Below are 14,687 nucleotides of genomic sequence, written 5' to 3'. Positions count from 1 at the left end.
TTCGCAGCGTATTTGAATGCCTCCCATGCCGCAGAGACACTATACGTTTAAGGACATCCATGCCTTCTCCGGGATTTGAACCCCAGCGAACGATATAGCAGCCAGGAACACCCGATCACTATAACGACCAGGGCAACAGATTAATATTGTCACAGCAATTACCAAAGGAAATCCGGGCAAATGGATATTTTAACGTATTTCACGTTAAAATGTGTGTAATAGCAACCCGAAAGCCGGTGTTAACGGTGAACTGACAAGTGTGATATTTGTGTCATATCTCAAAGATAGCATATCGATTACTGTACAACATAAGAAAAGTAGAGACCAGCTGATAGTAATAAAAGATGCAGTAAAGTTTAGAATAGCATAAAATATTCAGATTTTGGGCTCACATTCGGGTGTTTGGTATATTCCAGATTCACTGTAAGATCGCTCTGCCTCTTATGCGCTAATAGCTAAGCGCAGTTGACGTCATAACCCCAAGCAATTCGCAAAGTCCCAACTGTTGCAACAGTCATGAGGATATTCTGAAAAACTCGGCTCCAGGTTTGAATTATGAAGGCTTATATGTTCGAAGACCGAACAATTGGGTAGTAATGTCCAGAGGACATCGTAAAGGGCTTTTCATTGCATTTCAGGAAAACTGGAAATGTGCTACAGAACTCCTAAATTACTTGGTACTTGCCACGGCGTTGGGAGGTTTATATGACAGTTTAAAAATATGGGCATATTTCCTACTGAAAAGTTACACTTTCTGTGAATTGTTCAGTAGAGTTCAGATTGTTTCTGGATTCATCCATGCTTCAACTATATCCACCTTTCTACATGTAACTTGAAATAACCTTGTTATCATTACTTTAGTTTGTTATTTCTAGCCTGGTGATTATTATTAGCTTGCGTTAAATATGGAAAATAAACAGTTTATCGTATGTGTTTGCGTTCAAGTGCAATTTTCACTACAAACTCAAAAATGGAGCTCATCCTCAAATTTCTGACATAAGCAAAATTTCTTTTTACGTAATTTATGACTTTTAGCTTTTTTTTTAAGTAAACAAGTATTATTTTTCATCTTCTGAGTTTGCTTAAATACGATAATGCACCTTATTTTCTTTGTATCGGTAAGACTGCGTTCCGTTGCGTCGTTAATATTGTAATTACTATCAGTTGTAATTGTCTTGTATGCCAAAAATACCTAAACATTAAACATTATGCACTGACTTAAAGTAAAAGTTTGGCAGACAGCTAAGGAGGCTTTTCTTGCCTAAAAAATTTTTTCTTAAATACAATATCAGCATAATCAATTTTCGAGAATTAATTTCTTTAATATAATTTAATATCTATATGTAATGCGAATAAAAATTGAGTAACAACTTTTTTTGATGCACGAAAAAAATTTAAAGAATGAAGAACATCATATTTTCGGAATCAAGGATTTAAAAACCAAATGAAGCTTAAATAAGTATGTTATCTAACTTCATTCGACCTCTACTTATCGTATACTTTCAGACATGTTTTTTATCTCATCTTTTTTCCTTCCGAGTTCTCTTTTTACCAAGGATATTCAGTGCGTTTGCACTGACAATTATCTTTTTAATCTGAGAGGATGTAGTAATAATATTAACAGCCTTTTATAAAAGGCTTTTATTGAACGAACTGTCAAAATAATACGGATCTAACTTAGCTGGAGAAGGTTGTAAGTATATCAGGCGATTTTCGTATCTTAATGAAATTTCTTCTAAACGTTATCCTTAATTTCGCTTCAAATTAAACAAAAATTTAGTGAATTGCTTTGTTATGTTTATTTATCTTTATGTTCGATTTATTTCTATTTACATGTTTCTTCCATAGCTTAATTCTTCGTCTTTATTCTTTGATTTCTGTTACGCTTATTTTATAAGGCTTTATCGCTCGAATTCAGCTACGTGTAAAATTTTGCTAATTATTTTTGTATTCCATTTATTTTGTATTTGAATTCCATTACAAAACTTCCAGTTGTATGAAAAATACAGTTATTAGAACTTGCTTCTTATTATTTCGTTTTTGAAAATTCATATTCATATTTGCTTTCCTTTCAGTAAGGAATTTATTTGTATGGTACCTTTATAGATTTAATCTTAAAAATAATCACAGAAATTAAAATAGTTCATTCTTAGAATAGTTAGTTTAAAATTTCTTTCTGCAGTTTTGACATCAATAAGTTTGAAAGTTATCAGAAATGCTGCCAATCATCCTATTTACAAAATGTAATAATTAATAAAATATTATCTTCCAATAATATTTTAAAATAAATTGTATTCAAGAAGTTGAAATGAATGGATACTTGTTTAAAATTTTGAAAAGTAAGTAATGAAGTAACTTAACTAAATAGTTTTACATAAAATATTGACAAATAAGGTTTTTAAAAGCTGAACTGATTTTGGTATTTGAAATCAAGTAATGTTTAATTATTTTTAGTGTCTCTTAGTTTTTTTACAACTCTCACATTTGCTTTCGGACACCTGTGTTTTTCTATTTTCGTAATAAATATCAATAAAACGACTTTTTTTCCCTTTCACATACATTATTCATAATATTTTGTAAAACCTGCTTGTTTTCAATAACGTTATTCAAAATTGTGTGAGTTTAAAAGAAAATGGGTTATTTAAAATATTCTCAAGCTGAACTAACAGAAGTAGTCGGACACTTTGAACAAACAGTTTATGTTTAGTAAAAACATGAAAGAAACACGATATTCAGTATTTCATAAGATATCATTTATCTAAAATTACACTTTTCATTCATTCTGGCATGGATTTAACTAAAGTTTTCATATAAGCATATTTGGTTTTGTTAGTTTCCTCTGTAATAATTGTTTTTAGTAGAGGTTTCGAAGAAACGTCATATTTTGATATTCTTTTCTCCAACTCATTCTATAGATATTCTACAGGATTTATGTTCGAAGAGTATGAGGAATTTTGGTAACTTCAGTTTTATAATAATTGTTGTATAACAATTAAGAACATCCCATACAATGATATCTTGATATTTGTAAAACTGAGTTATACAGAGCGTTCCAGCAAATCGGTTATAAATTTCAGGAGAGATTGATCCTGAAATTTATAACCGATAATCATATACCAATGCAATGGAAAATCATATACCAATGCATGGTTGGAAATGCTTTCATGGTGCGGTAGGACAACACCAAAAAACAAGAAAGGAAAAACATGAACAGGGTGAGGGAAAATGTTTATTATGCTTAGTACAGCAGAAAGCAAGAAATAAGAACAAAAATAGACAACGATCGAAATTAAAGAAGGAATTCGAAGTTACGATCCCGGGCAGTGATGCAGACCTCACATCTCCGGCGCATGGAAGATCGCATAGAAGATGCATTACGCACAGTTCTTGCATAACGGTCCGGGGTAGTAATTTCGAACACTTTTTTTGATGACGATTGTTATCTGTTTATGTACTTATTTCTTGGTTTCTTCTCTACTAAGCCTAATAAACAAGTTTTCTCACCCTGTTTCGTGTCCTTCCTTTCTTTTGATTTGTCTCGTCACTACCGCGCCAATTAAAATTGCCCGATATATTACCCCCTAGCGACCTATTCACTCAACTAATCGAAATAAAATTTCAGATATTGTTATTTGAAGGTATACGCTTGAGATTGTAATGATTTAAAACAACAGAGCTCTTAACTGTTATAGTGAAAACATTTCGAATGTCAACACCCACTTTTCCAATTTTTTCCTGCGAAAATTAATTAAAACAGGGAAAACCCATAAATGGCGTTGCGACGATACACATAATGACGAAACTTTCTGGCGTAAAACATTTGAAAAGAGATCATCACTATTCCTCATCAGATATGATGAAGATAGTAGGTTACTACTGCGGATATCATGAACGGATGAGGAGTATTTCTCCTGAACTGGAAACGTAAACAAGGACTGCATTCATTGAACTGACGAAAATTTGGCACCAGCGCTCTTACATGAAATTAAGTCACTGTGTGGTGCGGCATGGCAAGCACATTCATTCTCCATCAGTACTTGTTCGAAGGGGTCACTTCCACATGTATCGAAGTACTCCATCACAAGTACTCGGTGTACAACAATGTTGCAGAATTACGTAAATTCAGAATTGCAGGAGCGAAATATCGTTAATGACATTGTACAGATACAAGATAGTGCTGCTCCGCACATTGCCCCATGTGTTCGGCAGGTGCTGCAAAAGCACTTAGGAGATCAAGCCATCTCCCTTAACTTTGCGGTTTCATATACCGCGATCCCCTTTCCCAATTTCTAGTTTTGGAGATATCTGAAACCTAAGGATCAAATCCACGAGATTTGTCAGAATGGAAAGATGCCACAAAACGTGAACGAATTGTTTAAAATGGCTAAATGAAATAACTTAAATGGTAGAAAAAATTACTCTTTTATTATTTCGTTGTAAAATAATGCTACACGAAGATTAATGCTCTTATGTAACAAATAAAGACTTAATTGGTCAAAGCACAGTTGGACATTAATTTCATTAAGGCACTTGTTCGCAAGGCTATACACAAAGCTTTATGTCAAAGACATTTTTTAAAGAAATGCTTATTAAACTCAACAGTTTCATACCAAAGTTTCAAGAATATTTAGTTAGAATTATTTCCAGAAACTGGCTAAAATTAAACTAACCTTTCTTCTTATCTATTTCTATCCTACAACTGCCACATAATAGTATTATCCGAAATCTTAAAGTTAGGTTACAGAAAGTTATTGTTTGAGCCGTAATTGCCAACTCTATTTAATAGTTGTTGCTGAGGAAATGTATTCCTATATCGCAGTAACATTTCATAGAGTTAGTAAAATCTTCTGAAAGTAAAATCCAAGAAAATGCTTTGAGATTTTACGAATGCTATTTAGTAAAGAAAACGGAATAATTAAGTTGAAAAACATCATAAGTACAATATTCATTACCAAACGGTACTTCTTTCTGAATGCATTTCGTAATATATGGATGGGTATAATATAAATTAAAATTAAAAAAATTCTGAATTTTGTTTGTCAGTAAATTGTATGCATATTGTTATTAATAAGATATAAATAAGATGATTTCGTTAGATAATTTTAGTGTTAACATCGGAGATATTTCATCTGAAAATCTTTTTTTAACTTAATTATACAAGTAAAATTGTCCTTAATAAAATTGTACAAGTATACTTTCAAGGCCTTTTACCTAGAACGGTTTTCAGGTTTCCTGAATTACCGTTTTTTTTCTTACCTATTTCATCTGAAGTATTACAGCAATACATGTTCGTGAGCATACGCATATTTGTCTCTCATTTTAGTTTAACACAGATGAAAATGAAAATACCGAAGAATATCCTGTTACGCTGTTCTCGCAGTGATTCAGTCGAATTGTTGACTTTTTTCAAAAGTTGCATTCGAAAACAAACTACATATGTGTTCGACGCTGTTTCACCTGAAGCTCTGAACAATGCTCGCCCGTTTGAAGAAATCCCGGGACCTAAAGCCTTGCCGCTGATTGGAAATTTGCATAGATATCTGCCAATTACAGGTGAATAATTGTTTTCTTTGTTGCTTAACACTGAGCATAAATAGTAAATGGATTTCATTTTCACATTTTATATATTTATGACTTTATTATAATTTTGTTTTTAGAATATTCATAGTATTTAATATGAAAGATAATAAAGAAAGTTTCGTCTTTTGTGATCGTCAGAAACAGACAGACATAGGGTTTATATTACTCAGCGTTAGGTCTCGAAGTTTATCGTTATGTTTATCATCCAGTATACTTTGAAACGATTCTGCAAACAGCTGTTCTGGCGATAAATCATAGCTGAACGAACGTCTGGCGATAAAACGCATGGCTCATGGACGCAAAGAAGTCCATCACTGCATGCTGGAAGTCAGTCTCATTGCTGAAGAATTTCCATCGAAAATTTTTTGCTCAGAAAATGAAACTGGTTTTTAACGCTAGGTCCGTCGAGCAGCCAGATCACTAAATGTATGTCTGGTTCTCTTGCCATTGATGCTGTCGCATTGTAGTCAAGTTACAGTACAAATGCCCATCAACTAATGCTGGCTCTTTCTGCTGCAATGCATGATGCACCTGTGGTAATTGTTGCGAGTACATCAGTGATGGTGTAGCCTTGTGGTAGTAGCTCGTAATGCAGAACTTAGCAACTAGTGTACCAAACACAGGGCATGATCTTGCGTGGATGCAGAGGTGTAAAGCACATGTGGTGACAACACATATCTGGTGCGCTTGAGAGTATCATACTGAAACCGACTTTCATCACTCGTGAGCACGCGACCAAATGCGAGTGTGTTGCGGTGTCTGGACAACAATTACAAGCAAGTTTCACACGTTGTTTCTTGTTAGCTGCTGACAATGTATGGGATATCCACTTTCTCAGCTTGTACACCTTCCGTATCCTGTGCAAGTGAGATCCAAATGTTTCCTCGAAAATATGGAAGCATTCAGTGAATTCACCATACTTTTGACTGCTATTCTCTACGGCTGCCGTTAGAACTTCGTGATTTAACACCTTTTGTCTCCCAGTGGGGTATACATTGAAAAATCTCGTACCTTCCGACCTGAACTTCTGAAACCAGTGCCTGGTTGAGCATTCGTTTACCGCATCCTCCTGAAATGCCTGACATGATTTACAGTTTGAAGTGGATGCTAACAGGCACATTCAAAGTCATATAACAAATTACCGAGTCCGAGCTGCGAAGCAGCTGTATGATTCTGGATGAGCTCTGATTGCTACGTATCCCCAACATGCCTGTATTAGTGTAGTTCAGTAGTTACACTTCCTTTCCATCGCTTTTTCGGCGAGTAAAATACTTCGTTTCCTTTTTGTGAGCGTTTTATCAAGTGGGATGTCAAAGCACATGAATGGTTTTGGCTACCTTGTATCTGTAACAAATTTAACTAACATTTTCCGTAACACTAGAAATGCAAGTCATAAAAATTTAGCGTTAGTTAAAAATTTCAACTACATTTTAAAGAGGAGGATGCGGTATATTATGAGCATTCTGAAAAAGAAAACACGTGATTCACAGAAATAAGACGTAGTTTACGAGGCGAGCAGAGATATGATTGTACTAAATTTAAAAATTAGCGCGAAGTGCTGGTAAATTTACTTTATGCGTTAAGATCACTATATGTTATGTTTTAGAATTTTAATTTTTACTTTATGCATTAGGATCCCCATACGTTTTAGTATCTGAAATTTTTACCTTGCTGTTTTCATATATTACAAATAAATGGTGGAATTCATGACTTTTTATTGCTGAGTTGGATACACATCTTGACTTTCTTGACTCATAGAAAGGTATAGAATATAAAAAAAACCTATGTTCAAAGATTTCGAAGAAATTATTACGGCAGTTTTATTTAAACTGCAAAAATTATTATTTAATGACTTTCGAAATAAAATTAATCTGATTTTATCAATTTTACTTCAGTGCTGATTCGTTTCTCAAGTATATTAGTAAAATGCCTGTTTTTATATTTACCATAGACTGGCTATTGCGACGTTTTACATAGCTTGAAAGGTCTAAAAACGTTGACTCCGCAAAGCCATCTTTATAAAAAGGAACTCAGAGGCGAGAATGTGAAAAATCTGGTAAGTAAGAGTGCTGTGGCATGATAGCAAGTTTCTTGTGATTAAAAAAAAAGTCTTACTTCTTTGGTCTCAAGACATAGTTTAATTCCTTTTATACTGCAAGCATGAGCTACGCTTTCCATGATGATGACCTTTCATAGCGCTTTTCTTCCGTGCAGAAAACATTGTACACCTCACATGGCTGGAATTTTAGTGAATGTTTTGAACAAAGATTTCATACTATTGATTCAAAATTATCGTTATTTAAAGTTATAATTAGAAACTACTATGGAACTTTGAAAAGCTGATACTAAAGGCAGTTTCGTGCAAGCGAAAATTTCAGATAATGCGATTTTTCGTTTGCGCTGGAAAGTACCTGAAATACCCTCACTTAAGAATTAAGAAGGAAAGATGAAAACTTCTGAGTGCATCAATGATAAAAATTGTTTTGATGCGTGGGGAATGATGGAAAGTGAAAAAAATCAATAATTCGTTTTTTTCAGTCTTATATTTGTATCATAAAAATGATAAGAAATCATATAGTCCCGATAACTAATTAGTACGAAGAATGCAATTACTTAATTTTGACAAACTAAAAGTTATCTACTTTTAGATGACACATTTTACTTGAAAATAATAACGAAAGGTTTAAAAAAAAAAAAAAAAAAAAAAAAAAAACTTTTTTTTTTCATTTCAGAAATTCTTTCTTTTTTCAATAGCAGAAGTATTTCAGGATGTAAATGTATTTAAAGACCTCATGTTTTTAAGAAAATACGTTAAACATTTTAGAACATGGAACAAAATGTCAAATTTCAAATAGCTCAGTTCTGTCTTTTCCAAAATAAAATTGAATATTATTATAGCTTTGAATTTAAAATTCGCCTTCAAGTATCTTTGAGACATTCACGAGAATGAAAGGGAACTCTCACCTGGGAACATTGAAAAGATATCGAAAAGAGAATACCGCAAATTACGTAAAGGAGGTTTTTGGGAAAAGATATTCATCATTTGGGAATAAAAGAGATAATACTGTCTTCGATTTTCTAAAAATGTACACATTTTGTATTGTGTAATGTCTACGTTTAGCACTTCTAATGCCACTAACATCAGTTTTAACATGGGTGCTGGTTATCGAAAACTGCTACAGTTGTCTGGTAGTTATTGTTTTATGCCTTATGGACAAAAACTCTTTTAAACACTTTTAGGATTTGTTTCAGATCACTTACTCTTACTTGACTAGTAATCGAATTTTAAAGTTTTTCTATTTTCGAGACATAAATACAGATGCGAATCTGGATCTCTTAAGCCCTGTTGTCTTAGTAAGAGCTATGCCAGGAGAGTACCAAGAGTTCGTTCGCATTTGCACTCTTATGTACCTCTCGTTTATGTTTCGTAATTCTCAATATTTAAAGATATTACTTCTAATACCACTAAATATTTGAACTCCATACTCTGCTAATGTTGGTAAAATTCAAAATAATGCAACCACTGTAGGAAGTGCATACGTTGGCTTACATTTGGAATGGTGTATTAGCCAAGTTTTTTAGTTTCATTTCATAACTATGCAGATTTTTCAAGTAAAATAACACTGAATTCTTTTCAAATCTTCGTGAATAAGCATTCTATTTACTTATTAACTACTTTCTGACACAGGTGAATATTCGAAAGAAAAATGGCACGAAACGCAGAGAAAAAAGTTTGAGGAATTTGGCCCGATCGTTCGCGAAGTAATCGTACCAGGATACAACATGCTTCATCTTTATGATCCTAAAGATATGGAAATTGTTAGTAGGAATGAAGGTAAGTTAATCTTCGTTGCTTAGCAAAATATAGATTATTTATAGAAATATCACATACTGTTTATGTAATGCTCTTAATCAAATGTTTTTGAAGGGCGTTATCCAAGAAGGGATTTCTTCCTTGGTATGAGAGCTCTTAGAGAAGAAAATCCACATCTGTATTCTACTGTTGGAGTTGCTGCTGGGTAAGTGCATACTAATGATAGCTTATAAAGCATATTCCGATAAAGATGATATCATTTTAAAACGAAATGACAACCTTTCTTAGAATATTATCACTTTCACTGATTATGTTTGTTTGGTATTCTCTGAAAATTAATCATGGTTAAACACAAACTACAAGAACGTTAATTTTTTGCAAAACATTATCTTCTCAGATGAAATAAATTTTTTCTTGATTGGATATGCTAACAAAAAATATGGTTTCGGAGTAAAAACAATCTTCAAGTAATTCACGAGAAGCCCTTCAATTTGCAAAATGTCAATATATGGTGTGGTGTATGGCATAATGCCATCATGGGACCATTTCCCCCTCAAAGCAAGGAAGGAGATGCAGTTATAATGATTGGTGAGCGATACTGATGGATGACAACAACTTTTTTCTGAATTAATTTGGAGAACATGTGGTTCCAGCTATACGATGCCACATATGACGCTTCAAACGCCACTATCGATGTACTGCAAAGAAGTTTGGTGAAAGGATAATTTCACTAAATGCAACTGTTAGTATGTCTTTTTTAATGGTTGTGATTTAAGGGGACTCATACACCTTAAACCCCTCATGATTTTCGAATATGTGACTGTTCCAAGAATTGGGATATTTTATTTATTTTAAAAGCAATTACTTCCAACCTTTTACAGCTGACTACATAATATAGTTGCTTTGGAAACTAGTAACCAGAAAGTTTGTGTTGCCACAAATATTTTTGTAATTTAATCCTCTTTGCGACAAAATATTTCGTCATGTTTTCACCTTGCGCGCATGATATTTTAAAAATGGGTAATGGTGCGTACTTGAAATTCGATGGAATTCTTTATATGAGCACTATTTTTTAACTGAACCAACAATCTGATGAATATTTTAATACTGAAAAATTTTATGGGCGAAAACATTATAAATTTTGTTAATAAAATGCATTTTATAAACTCAATTCAAAATAAAATAAAAATTTAACGTGAAATTTTTAGAATTTTAGGTTCACAGTAGTTTTCAAATGTTATAAAAGCTATATATTAAATATGGACTTAAATTATGAAACAGAATGTCTTAAACTGTGCGCGCAAGTTGGAAACATGACGAAAAATGTTGTCACAAAGCGGATTAAATTATAAAAATATTTGTGGCAACACAAACTTTCTGATTGCTATTTCAGAAAGCAGCTATATTATGTAGTCAGCTGTGAAAAGTTGGTAGTAATTGCTTGTAAAATAAATAAGTTATCCCAATTCTTGCAACAGTCACCTATTCGAACATCTTATGGGTTTTAAGGTGTATGAGTCCCCTTAACTCCTTTAGATTTTTTTTGAAGTTATTTGAAATCAACAGTCTATGCGAATAACCACAAGCCCTTGAAACATTAAGAATAAACATCGAATGCTACATTCGTAATATCAAACCCGAGGTATTGCATACAGTCATCGAAAACTTAGTTCATCGAATTCGCTTGTGCGCTCTAACTCGAGGTGAAACACTTTAATGATGTTTCACTCAAAACATAATGTCATAAATTGTACTTCAAAATAATATAAAACATTTAGTTCTATCTGAAGTAATTTTACTTTGATTTCATTTTAAAATCGTATCATTCTTATTGAAAGATCCTATATGTGTATGGCCTAAAGATTAAAAATAGCAAATAAATATCTGAAACGTTTTTTAGGATTCAAAATGAAATAATTCGTTGCTATATTTAGTTACATCAAAGAGAATAGTTCTTACTACAAAAAATTGAGGAAAACCAGTTTTTTTTGTAAAAAAAACATACTAATGTCATATTATGGGTTTTTATTTGAATTCTGTTGTAAAAGTGATTAAATAATTTAACAGTTTTAAACATTTGAATGACTAAGGTCCTTTCACTTCATCAGGTTTACTCATCAAGTCCTGATAAAACACATTTTGGAAAATAAAATATTTTAAATCAGTTTACATTTAAAGGAATCTGAAAAGGATCGAAAATTGATTCCTAAGATTCAGATACTAATATCTACGGGGAGGTGATAGGCGTGCTTCAGCTCGGCTGCCTAAGGCATGCCACATATTTTGAATTTAATTCAAGTCTGGTTAGTATGCTATCCAGTCCATTCGTTTGAGACTTTCTGTTCTTTCAAGTATTCTGACACGAGAAATATTTGACTAGGGCAAGCAAAGATGTATACATATATAATTTGTCTTCCGTTAGCAAACACGCTGGGTGAACAGCTCTTATAAATGGATTTAAACGGAGTTCTAGAATATTCATAGACATATATATATATATATATATATATATATCCGTTTACAAAGTCTCCATCGAAGGTATACAACTGAGCTAGGCCTTTTCTGAGCCCCAGAACAACCCAAAATCATGAAAGCACTTTAGGAAACAGGACCTTTCATAAACAAAGGAAGATAAATAATATGTTTTTCTCTCTCTCTAGATCAAAACATATTTAGAAACATAATGCAGATTATATTTGGCTCCACTGAACATGACGACAACACAAACTTTAACAGGCTTTGTAGCTGCCTAAACTTCTAAAATTGATTCTTTTGTAGTCACTTCACGGACAGTGACAAAAAACGATTTTCGGATGAAGCTCTTGGCCGCCCTTTATCAAGTTAGTTGCTAACTGACTGCTTAAAAACGCAGTTCCAAGTTATTTATATCACAATTTGAGGGAAATTAGTTAATCTACACTATGCTCTTTGCTTAAATGATGGCTTTGAATAATAACTAATGAGTAATTATCATTTTCAAAAACTACATTAACTTTAAACAGCACTAACGATTCGACCTCCAACATGCATGCGTTGTACAACATATTGCCAGCCTCCTAATTTTCATATTTCATGCGTTAGTATATATGCAGAAGTCTACTTTTATGACCATTTACGGGTAATTAAGATAAAAAATTTCACCATTATTGGACAATGGTCAAAATTTTAATCAGTGTGTAGGGTTTATATTTATTTTAACTAACATTTATTTTAAGTTTAAACTATCTTTCCTGTCAAGCCTTACTTTCCCTTGGAACTGCCAATGCCAGAGTATGTAAATGTTAGTAGAACGCGCAAGGATTCAAATTATCAGCGGAAGTATTCTGAGTTAAATAGAAAGGAAACGAGTTCGAGGTGTGCTGTTCTTACTTCACGAGCGCGGAGGTAGTTGGTCAGAAATTGAAGAACCACGCGTTTCGGCCTGTGTTAGCAGCGGTATTGTAAAACGCGGTGAGGTTAGTTACGTTTAGATAGCCTCGTAGTTAGTCTCTTGTTATTATTTCTTTTCAGGTTCTTATTTTTTATTTTAACCGCCGGGTCGGCGTAGTTTGTGAGCGTCAAGAGCACGCATTTGTAATTTCTAAAGTTGAATAAAAAGGGACTTAAACCCTCCGCAGGACTCTGTCTAATTTCCAGTTTCAGCTGTCACCACTTGGTTGCGTGCAGGTTGGAGGCGCGCAACTGTACAAGTGAGCACATTTTTTTTCATATTATCGTTTAAGGGAAATCGCAACAATGGTCATTTTCGATATACATTTTCTCAATATCTGCTGTAAATACATATTTTAAATTTTTTGTGTAATTAAAATACATCTATCTAATTACACTGAAGTGAGCTTTGGAAACATTTTGAGGTTTAGTGTAATTTATAGAATATTGTATTAGGCATAGCAAAATTTAGCACTTTTCTCACAAAAAAAAAAAAAAAAAAAAAAATTACTGAACAAATTTTTATAGTTCATCCAAGAAAAAAAACTTATTTCAGTAAATATTAGGAAACGTAATAAATAAGCCATGAAAATTTACATACCTGTGAGCAGTAGTTTCTGAGAAAAGGTACATCAAATATAAAAGAATCACATTTGGAGAAAAACGTATTTTTATGTAAAAATCCTCATTTATCAAAGCATTCGATGATAAATAGAAACTAGATTTTTTTTACAGTTCTAATTTTCATAGAGGTTAAAGTATTTTTAGAAAGTTAAAAGAGTGAAAAGAATTTGAAAATGCAAAAACCCCAAATCACCATTTTTGAAAATGTATGGTTTCCAACACTCTTTAACAAGCAGTATACAATGCAGTTTATTTATCCCTGAACGCGCATAAAACGTTATCTGAAGCAATAAGTCTGAAAATATTTGAATATGAGAAGATCTTTATATTTCGCTTGCAAGTATATATAAGTTTTTGATTTTTCAGTCAATTAGAATTATTTTAAAAAGAAGGCATAATTTAATATATTTATACATACGCTAAGACTGGCAAAGAACGCGAAAACCTACGAAAATTTCAAAACTTTATAAGAGCCAAACAGCTACTTATAACGAAGAGAGGTTTGCACTGAAATGAAGAAGTTGGATTTTTCTCTTTGAACGGGCGGGCCATCATTTTATTTAAAGAACGAGTGTTGTAGTGTCTTGGCAATAATGATTGTAGTCAGAATAATGTGAGAAAAGAAACGAATTATAATTATCATAAAAGTTAATTTTTCAGTGTATCTTCTTGGATCAGAAATCATTTAGTATAATTATATTGTTGTTCTGATTGCGTTCGTTACGGTCCATACCAATCATTATTGTACAATACTATCTATTGACGAAAGTTTGAATTAAATGTTCCTCCTTCGACAGGTAGGGATAAAAATCTTCTTTCCGTTTAAATTTCGTGCAAGCAGCTTTCCGCTACAGTCATTTGTTTGATTGTTATAAATTTTTGAAATCTTTAGCGAATTTTTAAAATACCTTGTAAATGATATTATTGCAGAATCCCCCGTCAGTTTTTTACATTCGTTGAATTAATTTCCTGTCCAAGAATAGGCAAGTAGAAAAGTGATTATTATACAAAAGTCTTGAAATGGTTTCTATAGACCCGGTAAGAAAGCACATATAGCAGTTATCATATTTTCGAATGGGTCGCGACTGCACACCTGTCGTAACGCACAAATGTAGCCCTTCTTTGTAATTTTTAGAAAATTTCATTACAGGACGGGATCCTGCATTTCCAGTAGCAGGTGAAAGCAGTTTTAGGCATACAGGATGTCACGACAACAAAAAATATCTTGTCGACTTTAAAC

The 14,687-nt window shown here is 32.8% G+C and overlaps 1 protein-coding gene across 1 annotated transcript in view; it reads left to right on the top strand.

Moving 5' to 3' along the window:
- The first annotated feature begins 1,561 nt into the window (after positions 1-1,561).
- LOC118181384 (putative cytochrome P450 49a1) overlaps positions 1,562-14,687 on the top strand; it is a 93,870-nt gene continuing 80,744 nt past the window's right edge. The window contains exons 1-4 of the mRNA XM_035350511.2: positions 1,562-1,693; positions 5,324-5,553; positions 9,269-9,415; positions 9,509-9,599. Of these exons, the coding sequence (XP_035206402.1) occupies positions 5,334-5,553; positions 9,269-9,415; positions 9,509-9,599 (458 nt within the window). The 5' untranslated portion in view covers positions 1,562-1,693; positions 5,324-5,333. The remainder of the gene's footprint in view (positions 1,694-5,323; positions 5,554-9,268; positions 9,416-9,508; positions 9,600-14,687) is intronic.

Source organism: Stegodyphus dumicola, chromosome 8 (assembly GCF_044657685.1).
Source record: "Stegodyphus dumicola isolate Sdum_Otavi_A_Nest chromosome 8, ASM4465768v1".
NCBI classification, from domain to species: Eukaryota; Metazoa; Arthropoda; class Arachnida; order Araneae; family Eresidae; genus Stegodyphus; species Stegodyphus dumicola.
This window is presented reverse-complemented; position numbering and strand designations above follow the sequence as displayed.